The 22604-nt window shown below is 37.7% G+C and overlaps 1 protein-coding gene across 1 annotated transcript in view; it reads left to right on the top strand.

The window, feature by feature from the left end:
• The first annotated feature begins 288 nt into the window (after positions 1 to 288).
• The window catches only part of CEP162 (centrosomal protein 162), a 98053-nt gene continuing 75737 nt past the window's right edge, over positions 289 to 22604 (top strand). Inside the window, exons 1-6 of the mRNA XM_024733726.1 lie at positions 289 to 459; positions 1555 to 1670; positions 11964 to 12075; positions 14771 to 14917; positions 15253 to 15436; positions 17449 to 17516. Of these exons, the coding sequence (XP_024589494.1) occupies positions 1614 to 1670; positions 11964 to 12075; positions 14771 to 14917; positions 15253 to 15436; positions 17449 to 17516 (568 nt within the window). The 5' untranslated portion in view covers positions 289 to 459; positions 1555 to 1613. The remainder of the gene's footprint in view (positions 460 to 1554; positions 1671 to 11963; positions 12076 to 14770; positions 14918 to 15252; positions 15437 to 17448; positions 17517 to 22604) is intronic.

A 22604-nucleotide genomic window follows, 5' to 3' on the forward strand; every position in this document is an offset into this window, starting at 1 on the left:
GGCTTCCTTTTGTAAAGCAGAAAGCCGAAACGACACAGGAGGCAAATGTTAGGGAGAGGTGAGAAGGGATGAGAAATGCGGAAAGACAAGGAGCAGGGGAGCTAAACTACATTTCCCAGGAAGCCACGGGCGCACCTGCCACACCCACCACGCCTGTTACGGCGCTCGCGACCCTGTCGTCCATCCCACCCCAAGGAGCACGGAGAAGGGTACGGAGTCTCCACTGGTGCAGCAGCGGCGGCGGCTCCAACCCACCAGATCGTCCTGCTGAGCCACGACCACTCCACCCTGCGCTTGTAGAGCCGAAGAGACACTCACCGCTGCCCCTCTGTTCCCGCGAGCCACGTGACCAGCTCGGGTCATGTGACTCCAGAGCCTGGCGGCTGAAGTCAGTTACCCTGGCAACTGCTGGGCCCCCCCCTCAGACCGTCCGGGAAAGCGGGGAATTCAGAAGCAAAGGTAGGTGGGGCGTGGATACTTGCTTTCCACTCGGTTCAGCAGGGCCCAGACTGTGCTCAGACCCGCTGCTCAGGGCTTTAGTTTCGGGTCACTCCCTTCCTCCACCCCGGCTCCGCTGCGGGCGCGTCTTTGTCTTCCCGCCGACTCCGGAGCCCGCGCTTCCTGGGGCCTGGGACCCTCTGAGTGGGACCCGCATTTGACCCACAATTTGGGGCCAAGACCTTAACCGCCCACACACTGAACTGAACAGAAATGCAAATAAGGGGGAGGAGGTGTTACCGCGCAGGCTGAGCATATTGACCAGATCTCCACACCTCCCGCCTCCACAAAAGGAAGCTGAGGTCGGAGCTGCCTCATGGAGTTACGGTCCAGAAACTGACGCAGATCCGAAGTTGGGTTCTTTAGGGAGACTGGGGAGACTTGGGCATTGCAAGTCACTATTGCGTAGTTTTTGTTGACCTTCCCTCCGTCCAAGAGAAACATAATTTGTTCTAATTTGCTCCATTAACTTTGTTTTAGGTAGATTCTGAGTCTTAAGGTATTAATCCAGAAATTTGTATCTGGAAACGCCCCCATATCAGGAAACAGTCTATTTTTCAAAACTTCTTAATATGGATTGATAAATAACTAGCTGAATGATAAGATGGCACAAACTCTGTCCTGCGCTTTGCAAAAGGGAAACAGTCTTTTGGATTTGCTAGTTTTTACTTTTTAAAAGTTTCCTTGAGAAGCCCTGGTTTATTTAAGGGATGTTAAATAACACACACACACACACACACACACACACGCTAATCTGCATAGATTTAGGAAATCTCGAGGCCACTTTTTAACAACTGTGTGTTAAGAATGAAAATGTAATTCTCAACTCTAAGTCAAACTGTGAAAGCTGCTTTTTCAAATCAGTTTTATTAATGAGTTAAAAATCTCTTGTCCAAAAAAAAAAAAAAAAAAAAAAAAATCTCTTGTCCAATTTACTGGTCAGTAATTGTGTGTATATGCTAAATCATGAGAGAAATGTCTGAAGTTCAAGGCTGACGGTTTTTATGATGTGATTTGGATTTCCTTAAAGGATGTTTATTATCTCTTGCCATTTAGTGTTTCCACTATTGTAAATACTTTGGAATGTTTACTTTGGGAAGGGAAAATTATTGATAATGGCCCACTATTCCAAAGAAGAGCTGGATGAAGAGTTTGAACAGTTCATGAAGGAGGTAAGTTTATATTTTTAAAAGCTGTATTGTAAATTGTCCTACAAGAAACTCATTCTTCTAGGATGCAATCAGCCTATCATCAAGCTCTGTCACCTGTTTCCAAAATACATCTATCATCCCTCTAGTTCTCTCCCTTTTCACTGCAACTTACCTAATCCAGGACACCATCATCTCACTAGGCTACTGCAACAGTTCCCACGTACTGTCCAAGCGTTCCTTCACCACACGGCTGCCAGCGTGGTTTGTGACATAAATCAGACTCTGTTACTCCCAATGGAAAAGACTATTGGTCTCCCATCACATACAGAGTAAAATCCAGACTCCTTTCTGTGGCTTACAAAACCCTGGATGATTTTGCTCATGCCCACCTCACTGACTATACACTGCTCTTCCCCCTTTTCCATTCATGCCTTTTTTCTCCTCCAGACACGCCAAGCTCATTTCACATTAGGAGCTTTGTACTGTTCCCTCTGCCAATAATGCTGTCTATTCCTCTATCCTTTACCTGGATGGTGAAGATCTCTTTTTAAAATCACTACCTAAGAGAGGTTTCTTTCTGTTGATCCAGTAAAAAAGTAACTACCAAGTTCCTTCTTATACCATGTACTTAATTTTCCATGTAGCTCATTCTTCATGTAGCTCTTAGAACCATTCATTATTTCACTTGTTTAGCTCTCTTTTCTGCCTCCCTTAAGAATGAATGGTCTTTGATATGACAGCTGTATTTTTTTTTATTGAAGTATAGTTCATGTACAATATTATATTAGTTCGAACAGTGATTCAATTTTTATAGATTATACTCCATTTAAAGTTATTATAAAATACTGGCTGTACTCCCTGTGCTGCATGATATATACTTGTAGCTTATTTATTTTATTCATAGTAGTTTGTGCATTTTAATCCCTACTCCTACCCCTATTTTGCCCCTCCTCCTTTCTCTCTTCCCACTGGTACCCACTAGTTTGTTGTCTATATCTGAGTCTGTTTTCTGCTTTGTTATATTCATTTGTTTTATGTTTTTAGATTCCACATATAAGTGATAACATACAGTATTTGTTTTTCTCTGACTTGTTTCACTAAGCATAGTACCCTCCAGGTCCGTCCATGCTGTTTCAAATGACAAAATTTCATTCTTTTTATGGTTAAGTAACATTCCATCATATATCTGTATACCACACCTTCTTTATCCATTCATCTGTTGATGAACACTTCCATATCTTTGATAGTGTAAATAATGCTGCTGTGAACATTGGGATGCATTTATCTTTTCCAATTACTGTTTTTGTGTTCTTAGCATATATACGCAGGAGTGGAATCACTGGATCATATAGTAGTTCTGTTTTTAGTTTTTTGAGGAACCTCCATACTGTTTCCATAGTGGCTGTACCAATTTACATTCCCACTAACGGTGTACAAGGGTTCCATTTTCTCTACATCCTCACCAGCATTTGCTATTTGTAGCCATTCTGACAGGTGTGAGGTGATACCTATTTGGGGTTTTGATTTGCATTTCCCTGATGATTAGCAATGTTGAGCATCTTTTCATGTGCCTGTTGGCCATGTGTATATCTTGTGCCCATTTTTTAATCAGGTTGGGTTTTTTTGTTTGTTTGTTTTTTGATATTAACCCCTTATTGGTCATATGATATGCAATTGTTTTCTCCCGTACTATAGGTTCTTTTCATTTTATCGATGGTTTCCTTTACTGTGCAAAAGCTTTTAAGTTTGATTAGGTCCCATATGTTTAGTTTTGCTTTTGTTTCCTTTGCCTTAGGAGACAGATCCAAAAAAATATTGCTACAATTTATGTCAGAGTGTTCTGCCTATGTTTTCTTCTAGGAGTTTTATAGTTTCAGGTTTGTTTTTTTTTTTTGCGGTATGCGGGCCTCTCACTGTTGTGGCCCCTCCCATTGCGGAGCGCAGGCTCAGCGGCCATGACTCACGGGCCCAGCCACTCTGCGGCATGTGGGATCTTCCCAGACCGGGGCACGAACCCGTGTCCCCTGCATCAGCAGGTGGACTCTCAACCACTGCGCCACCAGGGAAGCCCAGTTTCAGGTTTTCTACTTAGGTCTTTACTCCATTTTGAGTTTATTTTTGTATTGATAAATGGTGTGCGAAAATGTTCTAATTTCATTCTTTTACATGTAACTGTCCAGTTTTCCCAGCACCACTTACTTCAATAAGAGACTGTCTTTTTTCCAATGTAAATTCTTGCCTTCTTTGTTGTAGATTAATTGACCATAAGTGCACGGGTTTATTTCTGGGCTCTCTATTCTGTTCTGTTGATGGACGTGTTGGTTTTTGTGTTGTGAATACTGGAGCTTCTTAGTATAGTCTGAAGTCAGGGAGCTGAAGTCAGGGAGCTTAATACCTTTAGCTTTGTTCTTTTTTCTCAACATTGCTTTGGCTTTTCAGGGTCTTCAGTTGTTCCGTATAAATTTTAGGATTATTTGTTCTAGTTCTGTGAAAAATGTCATACATGTTTTGACAGGTATTGCATTAAATCTGTAGCTTGCTTTGGGTAGCATGGACATTTTAACAATATCAGTTCTTCCAATCCATGAACATGAGCTATCTTGCCATTTCATTGTATCATCCTCAGTTTCCTTCATCAGTGTTTTATAGTTTTCAGACTATGAGTTTTTCACCTCCTTGATTAAGTTTATTCCTATGTATTTTATTCTTTTGGATGTGATTTTAAAAAGGATGGTTTTCTTACTCTTTCTGATAGTTCATTATTAGTGTATAGAAAAGCAACAGATTTCTGTATATTAATCTTGTATCCTACAAAGCTACTGAATCCATTTATTAATTCTGAGAGTTTTTTGGTGAAGACTTTAGGGTTTTCTATATGTAGTATCATGCCATCTGCAAATACTGACAGCTTTACATCTTCCCTTTCAATTTGGAAGCCTTTTATTTCTTTTCATGTCTGATTGCTCTGACTAGGACTTCCAGTACTTTATTAAATAGAAGTGGTGAGAGTAGGCATCCTTATCTTGTTCCTGATTTTAGAGGAAGCGCTTTCAGTTTTTCACCAATGAATATGATGAATACGATGTTAGCTGTGGGTTTGTCATAAATGACCTTTTTTACGTTGCTATGAGTTTAGATACCAACTTTGATGAGAGTTTTTGTCATGAATGGATATTGAATTTTGTCAAATGCTTTCTCTGTATTTATTGAGATGATCATGTGACTTGTTAATGTGGTGTATCACATTGATTGACTTGCAAATATTGAACCATGTTTGCATCCCTAGAGTAAGTCCTACTTGATCATGGTGTATGATTCTTTTTATATATTGTTGAATTAAGTTTGTTGAGGATTTCTGCATCTATATTCATCAGAGATATCAACCTGCAGTTTTCTTTTTTTGTAGTGTCTTTGTCTGTTTTTAATATCAGGGTAATGTGACCTTGTAGAATGAATTTGGGATTGTCCTTTCTTCTGTTTTTTGGAATAGGTTGAGAAGGATATTAGCTTTTTATATGTTTGGTGGAATTCTCCTGTGAAGCTATCCTGGACTTTCGTTTGCTGGAAGTTTCTGATTACTAATTCAATTATACTACTAGTGATTGGTCTGTTCACATTGTCTGTGTCTTCCTGATTCAGTTTTGGAAGATTGTATGTTTTTAGAAATTAATCCATTTCTTAGGTTGTCCAATTTGTAGACATGTAACTGTTTGTAGTATTGTCTTATGATTTTATTATCTGTGATATTGGTTGTTAGTTCTCCTCTTTCTTTTTTATTTTGTTTGGGTCTTCTTTTTTCTTGATGAACCCCTGGCTAAAGGCTTATCAATTTTCTTAATTTTTGAGGGGACTTCCCTGCCTGGTGGAGCAGTGGATAAGACTCCACACTCCCAATGCAGAGGGCTCGGGTTTGATCCCTGTTCAGGGAACTAGATACCACATGCATGCTGCAATTAGGGATTCACATGCCATAACTAGGGAGCCTGCATGCCGTGACTAAGGAGCCTGTGAGCCACAACTAAGGAGCCCACGAGCTGCACCTAAGGAGCTGGCAAGCTGAAACTAAGGAGCCCTGGAGCCATAGCTAAGGAGCCCACGTGCTTCAACTAAGGAGCCTGTGACTACAACTGGGGAGCCTGCCTGCTGCAACTAAGATGCCATGCAACCAAAAAAAAAAAAAAAATTCTTTATTATTTCAAAAAACCAGCTCTTGGTTTCATTGATTTTTAAAATTTATTTTATTTTATTTTTTTTGGTCTCTATTTATTTCCTCTCTGGTATTTATTATTTCCTTTCTTCTGCTGACTTTGGACTTTGTTCTTCTTTTTCTGATTCCTTTGGATGGTAGGTTATGTTTATTTGAGATTTTTCTTGTTTCTTAAAGTAGGCCTGTATCACTGTAAACATTCCTCTTAGAACTGCTTTTGCTACATCCCATGATTTCAGAAAGTTGTGTTTTTATTTTCATTTGTCTTAAGGTATTTTCTGATTTCCTCTTTGATTTCATTGACCCATTGTGTTTTTAGTAGCATGTCATTTAGTCTCCACATGTTTGTGTTTTTCCCATTTTTCTTCCTATAATTGATATCTAGTTTATACCATGGTGATTGGAAAAAATGCTTGATATAATTTCTGTCCTCTTAAATTTGTTGAGACTTTTTTGTGACCTAGAGTGTGGTCTGCCCTTGAGAATGTTCTATGTTCACTTGAAAATAATGTGTATTCTGCTGGTTTTGGATGGAATATCCTGTAGATATCTATTAAGTCCATCTGGTCTAATTTGTCATTTAAGGCCAGTGTTACCTTACTGATTTTCTGTCTGGATGATCTGTCCATCTGTCCAATTGGGTATTAACATTCCCTACTACTTTTGTGTAATTGCCAGTTTCTCCATTTATAGCTGTTAACATTTGCTTTATATATTTAGATGCTCCTATATTAGTTGCATATATTTTAATGAATGTTATATCCTCTTTTGTATTGATTCCTGTATCATTATACAATGCCCTACTTGCCTTTTGTTTTAAAGTCTGTTTCATCTGATATGAGTATTGCTACCCCAGCTGTCTTGTTTCCATTTGCATGAAATAACTTCTTCTAGCCCCTCACTTTCAGTCTGTGTGTGTCTTTATCTCTGAAGCGAGTTTCTTGTAAGCAGCATATAGATGGGTCTTGTTATTTTGTCCAATCAGCCACCCTATGTCTTTTGATTGGAGCATTTAGTCCATTCACATTTAAAGCAATTATTGATAGTTATGTTCGTACTGCCATTTTGTTACTCTTTTCTGGTTTTTGTACTTATTCTCTGTTCTTTTCTCTTTTTTGTTTCTTCCCCTGTGGTTTGATGATTTTCTTTAGTGGTATGCTTGTGCTCCTTTCTCTCCAGTTTTTGTGTGTCCATTATTGGGTTTTTTTTTTCATTATTGGGTTTTTATTTCTGGTTACCATGGGGTTCATATATGTTGATCTATGGTTATATCCACTTGTTTTAAACTGGTAGTCATTTAAGTTCAAACACATTCTAAAAGTTCTACATTTTTTTCTCCCTTCCCCAACATTTTGTGTTTTTGTGTCATATTTTACATCTTCATGTTTATCCCTTATCTTTTTATTATAGTTATAGCTGATTATACAATTTTTGTCTTTGAATCTTTGTACTAGCTTATTTAAGTGGTTGATCCATAGCCTTTACTATATATTTGTCATTATTAGTGGGGTTTTTCTTTTCCTATACATGCCTACTTCTTGTTGTAGCATTTTCTTTTCCACTGAGAGAAGACCCTTTAACATTTCCTTTAGGGTCAATTTAGTATTGATGAACTCTTCTAGTCTTTGCTTGTTTGAGAAGTTTTTCATCTGTCCTTTAATTCCAAATTATAATTTTGCTGGGTAGAGTATCCTAGGTTTTAGGTTTTTCCCTTTTGCACCTTAAATATATCATGCTGTTCCCTTCTGGCCTGCAAAGTTTTGCAGAAAAATCAGCTGATAGCTTTTGGGGGGTGGGGTTCCCTTGTATGCGACTCTTTGTTTTTCTCTTGCTGCCTTTAGAATAATCTCTTTAACTTTTAACATTTTAATAACACTTTAATTGTGATATGTCTTGGTGTGGGTCTATTTGGGTTCATTTTATTTGGGACTCTCTGTGCCTCCTGTACCTGGATATCTGATTAACTTATTCAGGTTCAAGAAATTTTCAGCCATAATTTCATCAAATAAATTTTCAACTCCTTTCTCTCTGAGTTCTCCATCTGGGACACCTATAGTATGAATGTTGGTACACTTGATGGTATCTCAGAGTTCCCTTAAATTGTTTTCATTTTTTAAATTTGTTTTTTTTTCATGTCTGATTGGGTGATTTCCATTATTCTGTCTTCCAGATCACTTATGCATTCTTCTGTATCACCTCGTCTGCTGTTAATTCGTTCTAGTGTGTTTTTCATTACAGTTGTATTCTTCACTTCTGGCTGGTTCTTTTATATTTTCTAATTTCTTGTTAAAATACTATGTTCATCTATTCCTTTTTCAGCATTCTTAGTAATGCTTTGAACTTCTTATCTGGTAAATTATTTATCTCTGTTTCATTAGTTGTTTTTCCTGTTCTTTTGTTTGAAACAAGTTCTTCTGTCCTCTCATTTTGTTTAACTTTCTCTGTCTCTATGAAATTAAGTGAAACAGTTACCTATCCCCATCTTGAAGGGGTGCCCCTTTGTGGGAGTGTCCCTGTGCAGTCTGCACGTGCCTGGTGGCTTTGATGGGAGAGCTGGATCTGATGTAAGCAGGAGCTGTGTCTTTCTCCAGGGTGTGCTGGCAGCTATCACTTTGGTAAGAGGTGGGACTGGAGACAAAGGGGCTCAAGGCAGAGCCAGGTGTGAGCCAGGGCTTCTCCTCACTCAGTGGCCAACACCACCCTATGAGGGGTGGGAGTGAGTCCCAAGGTGCTGGAGCAGAAGCCCTGAGGGTTGGGTCCCAGCTGGTTCTGTTTCCTATAAGCACGTACTCTTTCCTCTCCTAGCATTGTCACATTGTCATCTTTGCCCCAGAGAGGAGTAGTGCTGGAGCGAGAGGGGCTGGAGTAGGGGTTTGGCTTGGGCCAGGCCTTGTGCCAGGGTGGTCATAGGAAACCAGCCAGAGTCCCGGGCAGTTTCATTCTGCTTCTTCCACCTTGTTTCGGGAGTAAGGCAACATGTGCACACTCTTCACGAGCAGAGTCTCGGTTTCTTACAGCCCCACTGTCGGTCCCACTGGTTTTATAACCAGCTATGGGGACTCATCTTCCCAGTGGCAGACCCCAGGGCTGTGGCCCCCAATATGTGGTTCTAGCCACCTACTCCCCAGAGTGGGTTTCCAAGCCTTTTAATCCCCTTGCTTTTCTGTGTCCCTTCCCTGGGGAACAGCTCCTGACCTGATCACTTTTCTTCCCTTCCTACCCGATTCCATACGTCTTTCTTACAGCTTGTTCTACTTAACGTAACAATTTCAAGGTTCATTTATGTTGTCGTATCTATCAGTACCTTATTCCTTTTTTATAGCTGAATAATACTCCATCGTATGGATTTACCACATTTTGTTTACCTTCTTATCAGCTGATGGACATTTGAGTTCTTTCCACTTTCTAGCAATTATGAATAATGCCGCTATGACAATTGTATATAAGTTTTTGTGTGGTTGTATGTTTTCATTTCTCTTGTGTGTATACCTAGGAGTGGGAATGCTGGGTCATATGGTAGCTCTATGTTTAACCTTTGGAGGAACTGTCAGACTGTTTCCTAAACGGCTGTGCCATTTTACTCTCACCAGAAGTGTATTAGTAATATTAGGGTTCCAGTTTCTCCATATCCTCACGAGCACTGTTGTTAACTGAGCAGCCAGCTGTTTTGTTTTGCTTCGTGTTTAATGATAGTAGCCTAGAAAGCAGTGTGGAAGATTGTCAGAAGTGAGAATACCTGCTATGTATTAGGCAGTAGGATGGGCATTCTCTGTTTCTTTGCTGATCCTTGCCACAGCCCTGCAAGGTCAGTGTCGCCATGCTTGTTTTACATATGTATAAACTGAAAAGAGGCGTAATTTTCCCTAAGCAACAGAACTAGCTTATTTTGAAGTTAAAAGTTTGAACTCAGATCTGTCTGGCTCCAAAAACTTACAGTCCTTCTTTCACACTTTTACGTAGCCATGGGTTTAGGAGGAAAAAACTGAATCTGAGGCAGATTGTCAGAGTTTGGTAAACAGCGAGAGATAGAAAGAGAGAAATGGAACATTTCAGCATGACAGTGAAGTATAAGACTGTGTGGAAGGTGATGCAACTAAAATTCAGATGGAGTAAAGAATACTCTTTCTTTTCTCCTCCCCTCATCCTGCCTGGTGGTCAAGGAAGACAGTGAGTTCTTTTCGAAGATTTAAAAATGGCATTCTTACAAGTCACTGGGGTAGAGTTGTTTGGTTGGCAGGTGGAAATGTGTGTGTAGTCATCTCAGAAGTTTAAGAAGTGCCCCAGGTACCAATGTCCTAGTTGGGGGACCATATAGAGTATTTGAAAGTGGACAGGCCTTAGTTAGAGAAACCCAAGTTTGAATCCCAGCTCTGTATCACTTACTGATAGTTGCAACCTGGACAAGTTGCTTAACTTCTTTGAGCTTACTTCCCCATCAGTAAATCTCTGCTGGATTATTTAAAGACTAAAATAACCTGAGTATAGATCCTGACATAGAGCAGGCAAGTAATTAATAAACGTTGATTTCGTCTCCAGAAAAAGTGTGTAGAATAAGGATAAAAAGGACGAAGAGCAGAGTCCTGGGGAAGTCTCGTGTTAAAGAAAAGGGCAAAAGGGCCAAGAGCTATTAGAGTTGGTTAGGAAAGGTCACAGAGGTGAAGTATAACCTGGAGGAGGTGGTGCTATGAGGTCAAAGGGCGAGATTTGCCCGAAGTGAGAGTTGGTCACCATGTCAAACTCCATGGTATGATCAGGGAGGTGACTGGCAGTCATCCTTTATTTGTGGCATGTAGGAGGCCTGTGGTGACTGAGGAGAGCTGTTTTGGATGGGGACCAGATTTTAAGGGGTTTAACAGTGACCTGGAGAAGTTAGAATGTACATAAAGGAAAGATGATAGAATGAAAAGGAGGTAGGAGTAAGGAACTTTGCCTGTTTGCTTTGTTTTGTTTGTTTGTTTTTTATAAGTAGGGTAGACTTAAGTGTTCATTCTTTCTTTCTTTTTTTTTTTTTTTGCGGTACACGGGCCTCTCACTGTTGTGGCCTCTCCCATTGCGGAGCACAGGCTCCGGACGCGCAGGCTCAGCGGCCATGGCTCACGGGCCTAGCAGCTCCGCGGCAGGTGGGATCTTCCCAGACCGGGGCACGAACCCGTGTCCCCTGCATTGGCAGGCAGACTCTCAACCACTGCGCCACCAGGGAAGCCCAAGTGTTCATTCTTATACTATACAATTATGCCAGGTGCTGTGCTAGGCCCTGGGGATGCAGTGATGAGCAAGTTTATAACCTGAGGGAAGGAGGGCAAGGAGATTGTGGAGGGAGTGAGGTGCAGAGATGGATTAGGATAACCCAGCAAGCGAGAACTTGGTGAGGTGGGAGGTGGCCCCTCTGCAGGTTCTCCTGGGAGTGGAGGAAAGAATTGCTCATCTGAGAGAGGAAAGCAGCGTTTTAACGGGTGAGTTTAGTGGTGGAGTGAGGGGAAGGAGAAGGAAGGTGGTTTTTGACCTATGGTCTTTATTTTCTGTGTGAAGAGAGAGCCCAAGTTATTGGCTGAGAGTAAGGGTGGTAGATCGGGGTTAGAGTAGGGGTTTAGGATTGTAGTAAGATTTGAACCTGAAGAGTAGAAAAGGACAAATAAAAGTTTATTAAAGTTTATTAATCATTGTGACAAATGCAAATTTCTCTGGTAAGCACCTCACACTCAGTTCTTCCTGGTCTTAGAATTTTGTGTTCTTCTAGAGTGATGCTAGGTGATTTTGCACAATCATTATTTATTCTTAGACCCGAGATAGTGTCTAAAAAAGGATTATATCCTTTTATTCCTTCCTGATTAGGTTTCTTGATCAAGTTTTTTATTTCTTTGTTTTTATTGTTGATGTTTTTTCCTTGTTTCGTCTGCTTGTTTAATTCTGGGTATGAAATCAGTGTTCAGAGATGTATTCTTGATGTTTAAGTTATTTTGACCCCATAAATCTAGAATTATATGAATTTATACATAATTGCTGAGAATGTTTAGGTGATAACTGAAATATCAGAGAACAAAGAAACATTTTCAGTGATAAATCTGGGATTCTTGAATTTAAAATTCACTAGCTTATATATGATTTAGCTTTCAGATGATTCTTTTGAAAATTCAAATAAAACACCTAGACAACCTAAAGAAGTGAAGAAGAATGATACAGTGCCATGGTGGATAACTGAAGATGAATTTGAAGATGGTGGTAAATATTGCTGATTTTTAATTTTAAGTTATTTGACCACAGGGGGGCAGTCAAGACTTTTTTCTTTTTTTTTTTTTTAAACCCCACATTTGTTTGTTTATTTTTGGCTGTGTTGGGTGTTCGTTTCTGTGCGAGGGCTTTCTCTAGTTGTGTCAAGCGGGGACCACTCTTCATCGCGGTGCACGGGCCTCTCACTATCGTGGCCTCTCTTGTTGCAGAGCACAGGCTCCATACGTGCAGGCTCAGTAGTTGTGGCTCACGGGCCTAGTTGCTCCGTGGCATGTGAGATCTTCCCAGACCAGGGCTCGAACCCATGTCCCCTGCATTAGCAGGCAGATTCTCAACCACTGCGCCACCAGGGAAGCCCAGACAAGACTTTTAATTCTGGACTTTCTTACCATGCTTTTAATAAATATATAAGGAAAATAATACTAATAGTGTGAATTTTTGAAGTTTGACTTGATTTTCATATTACTTTATGATATATTTTTTATATAATAGGGAATCTGTGTTTCTGCATTATCAGATTATTTTACATTGAAATAATTTATCGTTCCTCAATTTAAGCTGGTGAATAATGTTAGGTATATTTATATATTATCATGTTTAATGGTAAATTGATTTAAAGTGATTTAATAAAATATTCTGACAATGTATTAATGTCACTGCATTGGGAAGATTTTAACAAATCTATAGATTTTGGTATTGGTCTCTGTTAATGACAGTAGAAAAAAATAATTTTATTCCCTTAATAGTAAATAACTCATTATTGATCCTGTCTAGCACATGTGTATATCTTTTTTGGAACTATTCCTACTCACATCTTTACAAATAGAAAATTACTCTCTGGGTGTTTTCTTCAGTATAGCTACTATATATGATATTGCTGTATTGGCAAGGATCCTCAGACTACCTCTATTAAGTACCTATGTTCACAATATTTGTGTCTCACTAAGCACCATTTTATGAACTGATAGGATTTCTGTATCTCTTCTTTTTCCTTGTGCTCCTTGACCCTCAACAGTAAATAATAAATGTGTTTAATAAATAAATGTTACTGTGAATTTGATAGTCACTTCTCTGTTCTTCTTAATACTTCACAGTAAGGAATTGCCTTATTGAAAAGTTCAGTGTGTTTTCACTGAAACCACGCACAGTGCTAAAGTTTGCATGTGAAGAATTATGTTTTAGAATCTTTCCCCCTATTGATGCTTGAAAAAGATATATGATTAAGTACTATTGAAATAATTGACAATGATTTGTGACTTATTTAGCATTAAAGTCTTTATCTAGAAAGTAATGAATCAGAGATGTAGTATGCAAACTCACCCTAAAGGGAAAGAATAGGTCCTAGACCAACACTTGAATGTAACCTGACTAAAGATACTAAATTTTTTTTAAAAGAATGTATCAATCAGAGTGGATTTGATTAGTAAAGGATGCAAAGGATACTTAGGAAGGAGACTTTGACAGTGTCCATTTAAACACAGTGGAAGAAGGTTCCTCTGCCCAGGGGTATAACCTGGTCCCTGGTTCAGTCACAAACATTTATTGAGTTCATGTTATGTTCTGAGTACTTGGCACTAGTATGCAAAAACTAAATATGATTCCTGCCATCAAGAGTATAGAAGCTTCTAAGGGAGAATTGAACACCCCTTTTGAGAGGAATGCATTCCCAATCTTACATAGATGCCATTAAACATCAACATTGAGCTACTTCAGCCTTATAATTTTGCTTTCTCTTTCAGTTGCCATAAGGACAAAATGTTCTGTCTAGTTAGTGAAACCGTCTAATTCTCCTACTGGTTATACTCTTCATTATAAATAACTGAATTGGATCTTGGTTTCAGTTGTATTAGTCTCAAATGAGGTTGGTTAGTGTGGGTCACATCCCTGAGTCCATCTTCAGAGCCGGGCTGAGACCCTGGACAGATGCCCCGATGGCACCCTGACCTTGGCGTGTATGTTTTCATTTGAAGTGCCTATAGATATATCTCCTGATTTTCTCCAGCTGTTACTGGATCAGTTAAAGCCATTATTCACACAGAGCCATAAAATAATTTGTTTCTAAAGCCTCTCCAATAGGATGCTAAGTAGGAAATTGAAATCACAATTTGTAACTTCTCAATAAGGCTTCCTTCTAAGCAAAAGTGGTATTTTTCTAATCTTATTATTTGTATCATATAATACAGTTATTTTTCCCATATATCAGTTTTTTACAACAAATATATACTGCTAGGATAAAGAAATTTTGATATTGTATAACTTTTCCAGTGTTTTCTAGTGCTTTTGGAATGAAGAGCAAAACCCTACCCCCAGCCTATGTAGATGAGCATGGTCTGACCGTTGACTCCTGCCCTGGGATTACTTCCCCAAGTGGCATGGTATACTGTATTAAGTACTTGTGCTTCAAAATCATTTTTAAAAAATCTCGTCTCATTATGCAAGTTTTTGAAATATTCCACTTAATAAGATGCACTGCTGTCAAATAGAACTGTAATTTTTGTTTTGTGAATTTTGGGTCTGGTGGATTTTTATTTCATAGACCAGATTTATTTCATAGCTACTGTCTACTAGTATAACTAATATAACAGTACAACTAGTCTAAGCTAGTATAACAGTACTACTGTGTTGGCATAGTAGTCAAAACAATTCTCTTAACATAAATATCCAACTATATTAAATCCCATCCCAGGACTACTTGGAACAAATGTAAGCTATTTGAAAACAAAGAAGACTCCTCAGCCTATTATGGAAATAGAAGAGGAATCTGCTGAAAGGATTCAGTTTCTTAAGAGCAGTGGAACCTCTATCTTAAGTATTGACAGCTTAGAGGCCAATGGTAAGAATTGTGAGGGATGTGAGTTGACAGGTTAATTACTATGCTTATAATTAGGACTTTTAGGAAAGTTAACTCATAACTATCTTGGAGCCTCCTTTACTGAAGCGTGTAGACAGATTTAATATCTTCCTAGAAGGTTTAAAATTATACCCCTGGAGAAGCTTCATAGCCTTACGTATTATAATGAATATAAAGCTATATTTGAGTAAGAGATTAAGTGAAGTATGTTTCAAGTTTTTTGAAGTCTGACTATGTAATGTCAATAAATGCATCATTAAAATTAATTTTTTCAAAATTCTATGTGTTAATGAAATATATTTGTGCTTTCCATTTAGAGATAGTAGTTCCTGAGCTCAATCATAGCGTTCTTGGATTGGGATTGGACACATTAGCAGAGCAAGAGGAAAAAGAGCAATTTTTTGCCAGGCTTGAGAAAGGCTTCACATCTTCCATTGATTACTCCAGATTAAATAAAGAATTGGATTCTAATGACTCCACACATTTTAAAGCTTTACATAGGTAATGTAAATACAATATAAACTAATCATTGAGTGATTTTTGTGTCTTTATATTTTTGAAAGGCTGGTAGATGCATGGAATTGAAGGGGTAAACATATATAACAGGCAAAATTTAAATCTTAGTTTTAATTCTATTTTCTCTTTATTATTTTGGTCAGGGGTAGCTTACGTGTGTGTGTGTAGAATATGATTTATATATACATATATATATAGGCTGGAAAATGTTGATGTGTATTTGAGAACCTCTAGAGATCTGAAATTTCATGCATGAGGTACTTTTGAAATGAATAGCACATTGCCAAATAGACCTAACTAGGAAGGTAATTTATTAAGTGATTTTCCAGAGGTAAGATCAGTAAGAGAGTCCAGACTGGTAGCTATTATAAACTCAGGGGAAACAGGAACAAAAAGGGAAGGAGGAACCAGGGAGCAAAGACCGATTTGGTTTGTATCCTACCTTTGTGTATGGTTGACCCTAATGATTATTAGGGGACTTCATTTATCCTGGAAATTCTACTAATTGACTAAGCTGGTGCCGCAGACCTTTGGCATTCTCAAGACTTCTTTGAAACCTTGTATCTTTAATTTCCTCAGTTTCAATTTTCCATTTAATTTTTTAAGTTATAAATGGAAGCCAGATTACAGTTTTAAGATTTTAAGAACACCAAACTATATTTAAATTAACGGCCAGGAGACTCATAGCCTCTGGTCATCAGAGTGCCTGGTCTCCTCAAGATGCTTATTTTCTTGGACAGTGGACAAAGCAGTGACCCTTTTGAACTGTGTCTGAGATTTTTACCCTACTTGCAAGCTGACAAGTCAGCCTGCCAGTTTTATGAATGCTGACAATAGACACAAGATTCCTGGGTCAGAAACAAATGGACTTTATTTCTCATCACAAAAGCAGGACCTGAGGGTCACGTTTATTTGCCTTAGTTTCCCATGCCCCACAAGGTTCACGGGGTCCTTGATGGCTGTTTGCCAGTGCAATGGGTTGCTTTACAGGAGAGGGTCACTGAGCTTGGGGAATCTTTGCTTTAGAGTAAGCGGAAACAAGCCTGCTTTGGGGGCAGAAACATTGCCTCGTCTCTCAAAGTTGCTCAGTGCACACAACCCTGAGAAATGACCCAGGAAGGAGGGTCTGTGCCTTGCGTTCTTGGCATACCCAGCAAGAACACCTAGGGACCATCAGGGCCCATGGTGGTTGCCTGTCCTAACAGTGACACAGATTAAACATACACAGGTTTGCTGGCCACAAGTTTTTGCCCCTTTGCAATATTTCTTAACATTTCTTTGTTCTTAACGGTATTCTTAACTACTGATATTTCTACGCAAGAACAGCCTAGGCAGAGTGCAGTAGTGTATTGAGTATGCAATGGTATTTTCTGCTACTGTTATTAGAGTTTATAGTTTCTTGATCTGCTAATGATCTCTCTAAAGCCATGGTTGGGGGACTGAAAAAGGTAGAACTGATTCTTTGGTTTGAAGGAAGGCAGTATATGAACTGATATATCCAATATAATTAAAAGTAGCTCTCTTGTCACCTTGCTGAGTATTTACTGGCTCAAGGCTCTCTCATTCAGCTTCCATTTCAGGATGAAATTGCTTCTTAGCATGTAAATGCTGGTTCTGGCAGTTTTTTTCTGGTCTCCACATAGACTTCACTGATTCTTACAGCTTGTGGTCAGTTCCTAATCTTTAGCGTAGAAAGGCTGGCTGGGCCCTGAGAAATGTAAATGCACATATTTATGTATAAAATTGTGTATATTTGTGTATAAAATTAAGAAAATGGCATTTTTTCCCCTTTGTATTACTTTGGCAACTACAATTAGTCTTAGATCCTTTATTTTCAAAACATTTCCCTCATAGCTTCCAAATTTTTGGCTTTTGCTAGAACAAAAGTACTTGAGAAGAAATATGTAATGTTAGAGGTTTTTAAAAAATATACACAAAATATTGCATGGTAATGTATTATTAACATGTAATACTAAATTAAGTAAATATTTTTCCAGTAATCAAGCTAATGTGGAACTGACTGAAGATAAACATGAGGATGAATCAAAACATGAAGAACTGGCAGGTAATTTCATTGGTTCTAAAATTTACAGTATTTGAAAAGATAATATAGCTTTTAATAAAGACATTGATAAGAGAAAAATAAAAGGAAAATCGTATTATCTTGGCAAGAGCTTGAACAGGTAGAGTGAGTTGCCTGCAGCACAATTAGAGCTACTAGGAAATTGTTGTAAGTGCAGGACTGCTTCATTTGTTGGGAGTGGGTAGTGGACCCATTTGGAAGACAGAAAAAGGACTTTTGTGCTAGGACCAGAAGAATGTGTGCAGTCAGGACAAATACCTCCAAAGCATGGTGAGGGAGGTGTGTCTTTTTCCATCGTTTGACTTTTAATGTGTCTGTGTTTCTGTATTTTAAATGGTTTTCTTTTGGTAGCATATAGCTGAGTTTTGCTTTTATATCCGATCTGACAATCTCAGACTTTTAATTGAAATGTTTCTACCCTTTGCAAAAATATATTCATTGATATGGTTATTTACTGTTCTGCCATTCATTTTTTTATCTTCCCATCTTTTTTTGGTTATTGCTTTTGTGCTACATTTTATTGGATTAAGTATTTATACCATTCCATCTTAACCCTTCTTTTGGGTTGTTAGTTGTACTTCTTTGCTGTATTTTTTTCTTAGTTGCCCTGTGATTCACAATATGCATCTTTATCTTATTAGAGTCTACTTTCAAATAACATTATACCACATTACATGAATCTTAACAGTAAACTTCCCCCAACCTTTTTGCTATTTTTGGCATACATTTTTCTTCTACATGTCTTAAAAACCCCACAATACAGCAGTATTATTACTATTATCGTTATTATTATTGCTTTTAACAATCTCTTATCATTTTAAAAAAATTTTAAGGAAGGTAAAAAAATTTACGCATATGTAAAAACTTATACTTATCCATGTATTTACCGTTCCCAATGACTTGTATTTCTTTGCATAGATTTGAGTTTCTTTTTTTTTAACTTTTTATTTTGAAATGAATTTTAAAAGTTTATTTTAAAATTAAGATATAATGGACATATATAACATTAATTTCAGGTGTACAACATAATGATTTAATATCTATACATTGTGAAATGAGCACCATAATAAGTCTAGTTAACATCTGTCACTTTACATAATTACAAAAAAATTATTTTTTCTTGTGATGAGAACTTTTAAGACTTCTTCTCTTACCAACTTCCAAATAGTTGCTATCTAGTATTATTTTGAGTTTCTATCTAGTATTATTTTTGTTCAGCATGAAAAACCTCCTTAACTTTTCTTGCAGTGTAGGTCTACTAGGGATAATTTCTCTGAGGTTTTGTTTATCTGAAAGTATATTTTGCCTTTGTTTTTGAAGAACACTTTTGCTTGATATAAAATTGTAGGTAGTTTTTATTTCTTTGAGCACTTTAATGATTTCATTCTATTGTCCTCTGACATTATTTCTCATGAGCAGTCAGTGGTAATTCCTGTTATTGTGATTTTGTATATATATTGTCTTCTTTTCCCTCTGTTTTCAAATTTTTCTCTTTAGGCCAGTTTTGTGGCAATTTGATGAGGATGATCTTGGTGTACTTTTCTTGCATTTATCCTGTTTGTTTCTTGTATTTATCCTGTTTGGAGCTGGTTCAGCATCAATTGATTTGTGAATTTATAGTTTCCATCAAAATCAAAAAATGTTTTTGCCATTAATTATTCAAATATCATTTCTGCCACCCCTTGCTTTCTGATCCTAATTACAAGTATGTTAGAAAGTTAAATTTTGTCCCACAGGTCACTAAGACTATTTCATTTTTTAAACCTTTTCTCTTCTCTGCTTCAGTTTTTATTGCAGTGTCTTCAAGTTCACTGATTTTTTTTCTTCTTTTCTTTAATGTTTTGTTAATTCATTGAATGACTCTTTTTCCTTTTACTCTAGAAGTTTCTTTTGGATTTGTTTTTTCATCTCTTTAGTATGTTTCCAAGTCCCCAACATTGAGTATATTCTGCTGATCCCAGTATTTGTTCATTTCTGGGTCTCGTTCTGTTGGCTGCTGCTTCTCCTAGTTGTGGTCACTTTTTCCTCCTTGTAATTATAGTAATTTTTAAACTGAGTGTTGAAAATATTATAGATTTTTTACATTGTTGAGTGTCTGGATCTTGTTTTCTTCTTTTAAGGAGTATTGAGCTTTGTTCTGGCAGATAGCTTGATCCTTTCAAGCCTTTTCTTCTGCTTTGTTAGGAGACGTCAAGAGGATCCTTACTTAGTCTAGCAGAGTTTGACCCTGCTACTCACGCACAGCCCTCCTGAGATTTCCACTGAATGCCCCTACTGGACAATGAGGATTTTTTCCACTTAAGCTGGTTAGAGCTTCAGAATCTCCTTACCCTGTGCGAACTCTGGGAACTGTCTGTCTAGCCTGCAGCTTCCCAGTTATTCTCTGCTCCAGCTGCACATACATGACTCAGTATTCAGGAAATTCTCCAGGAAAGATTCAGAAATCTACTCCATGTAGATTTCTAGTGCTCTATTTCTGCATCAGTACCTTCTCTATCACTCCCCTGCAGCTTCTAATCACCTTGTCTTTTCTGTACTCTTACCTCTGTATCCTTAACACAGTGAGACCTTCCTGATCTCCTCCTCCCTGCTCAGCGCTCCAGGATGTAAATACCTTCTAGTGAACGTAGGGCTCAGCTCACTTGTTATCTTTCTTGGGAATCATATTTTTGTGCTATGGATTGTCCAGTGTCTGAAGACAATTGTTTCATGTATTTTGTCCATTTTACTCATTATTTACAAAGTCCTTGATATCCAAGATGGTAGAGGAGAAAGTCCTCTAGATTGCATCATACTTAAATTAAAATTCACAGCCAAACTTTCCAACAGAGAATGAAAAATGTCGCTAAAATGTATCTTTTAGATCTTTTACATTGAGAATTGTTTACCTATTTTCTATTTACGCAAATAATATTTTCAAAGTTACAAGGGTATGGAATGTAATAGTAGAAACATATAACATGTGTAACATCTTCCTGTCAAAAGGTCAGAACGATAAAAATTAATATTCTCATTGTTTCCCAAACAGTGTGAAAGAGCTGGATATTATTGTCTCTGATATTTTTCATATGAGAACCACCTTTTCAATTGGGTTTTATTCTTTCATTTTTATATAAACTTAATTTCCCTTGGTGTTTCTTTCAGAAATCTCTGATATGCTGTTTTCCTTCCTGTTATTTCTTGTCCTGTCTCATTTCTCTCTGTGACTACCAGTGGCATTTCCTTCTTGCTTCAAACCTAGTTTAATCATGACAAATTCATGAGGAGGAGGTTGGTCTTTTATATGTTGGACAATAGTATTTGCCTACAGACTATTCAGTTAGTAAGTGCAACTAACAAAATGTAGTTTTGAAAAATGTACATTAGATTAGGACTTTACTTAATCAGAAATAATATTTGGCTTTATTAACTTTCAATTCAGATTAAGTGCAACACAAGCTATAATAATACTAACAAAGATAATTACTACTGCTAAACATAATGGCTCACACTAATATATACTACATATTATATAACACTAACTCTTAATCTCCTCAGCAACCCTCTGAAATAAGTACTATTATCATCCCTACTTTACAGATGGGAAAAATGAGGCAAAGAGGGTTTGTGACCTGCTTTTGGTTCTACAGATGAAAACAGTAGAACCAGGAATTGAATCCATGTCTTCTGGCTCCTGGTCATGCTCTAAGCACTATGCCACACTACCCAAACTGTTTCTTATACTGCTTCTTTGCAGTGACACAAACGCTGCATCCCCCTCCATTGATTTCAGATAGTTCCCAAATCCCAAGTAGTTGTCTGAGTTCATTGTCATACCCTCCCTTATCTCCTCTCTCCTTGTTTATCATCTTTACTTAAGAAAGACTAATCACTGAGGTACTTAAAATTCAGTGATTCCCACTAGAATATTAGGATCTTAATCATCTGTTATTGGTCCTAGCATCTAGAATTTGTCTAATACAAGGTAATTTCTCAGTAACTGTTTTGTGAATTGAATTATGTCTACTGATATTTAGAAAATCCCAGGCAGTGTTCTTTCTCATATAGAAGAGAAGGAAAGGTGTGCTTCTCGTCCTCAGAGTGTAGATATCGATGTAGTTAACCAACTCACCTCGCTTATCTACCTAAGTAACAATACCCATGCTGTTCCACCATTGTATTCCTTATGAACTAACATGGAGATGTTTCTGTAAGTAGATCTCACTGAAAGCACCCCTATTTAACTTAATTATTTTCAGACTTCCATTGTTAATCACATTCAAGTTGTCCCCTCTCTTCTAAGAGAAGACTGAAGGATGGCCATTCCAGAAGCAGACTCTCTTGTACCTCGTGCAGTCTTTCTCCCATCAGGCCATCCTGTCTGACTTTTGAAATACAAATAAGATTATGCATGATCAGTTCCACTCTGAAAAGGCCATTCCTGTTCTGTAGCCCACAAATCTCAGTCAGTCCTTTGATTTAACGGCTGTAAACAACGAATTAAAAATTGATGAAGAGATCCTGGCCAGATAGTGCCTGCCCACCTTTGCCATAAGTAGCTTGATGGCATCATATTAACATGGACACACGTTTCCCTTCTGCTACAAAGCCATTGAGATATAATGTGGGACTTTAGCTGAGAAGTGCCCAGGATTAAGAAATAGTGGAGGTCATATAAGGCTAGTATTTACCTGAGGGAGGGGTCAGAGATAGACCTTTCATAAGTACTGCTTAAGTGTTACAGAAGAGATACCTATAAAGACAAAAAAAATCAACTTAAAAAAATAAGCAAAATCCAACCTTTTGTTTAAGAGTGTCAAGATTTCACAAAAGTGCTCCCTTTTATAAGTAAGCAATTTTGAGATTTTTGTCTTTAAAAAATCAAGTAATTGAAGTTTGTTTTAAAGATAAAACTTCTTGAACAGCTCTAGAAATTTTCAGTTGGTTAATTATACAAAATATTAAAAATGTAAAACTGATAACTGTTTGAAAGTACAAAAATAAAACGCAAGTCTTACGAATTGAATTCTCTTTAAATCTTTGCCCAAAAAAGTATGTTCTTCAAGGTATCTTTATGTTAACATTTAAATA

Source organism: Neophocaena asiaeorientalis, unplaced genomic scaffold (assembly GCF_003031525.2).
Source record: "Neophocaena asiaeorientalis asiaeorientalis breed wild unplaced genomic scaffold, Neophocaena_asiaeorientalis_V1.1 scaffold248, whole genome shotgun sequence".
NCBI lineage: Eukaryota > Metazoa > Chordata > Mammalia > Artiodactyla > Phocoenidae > Neophocaena > Neophocaena asiaeorientalis.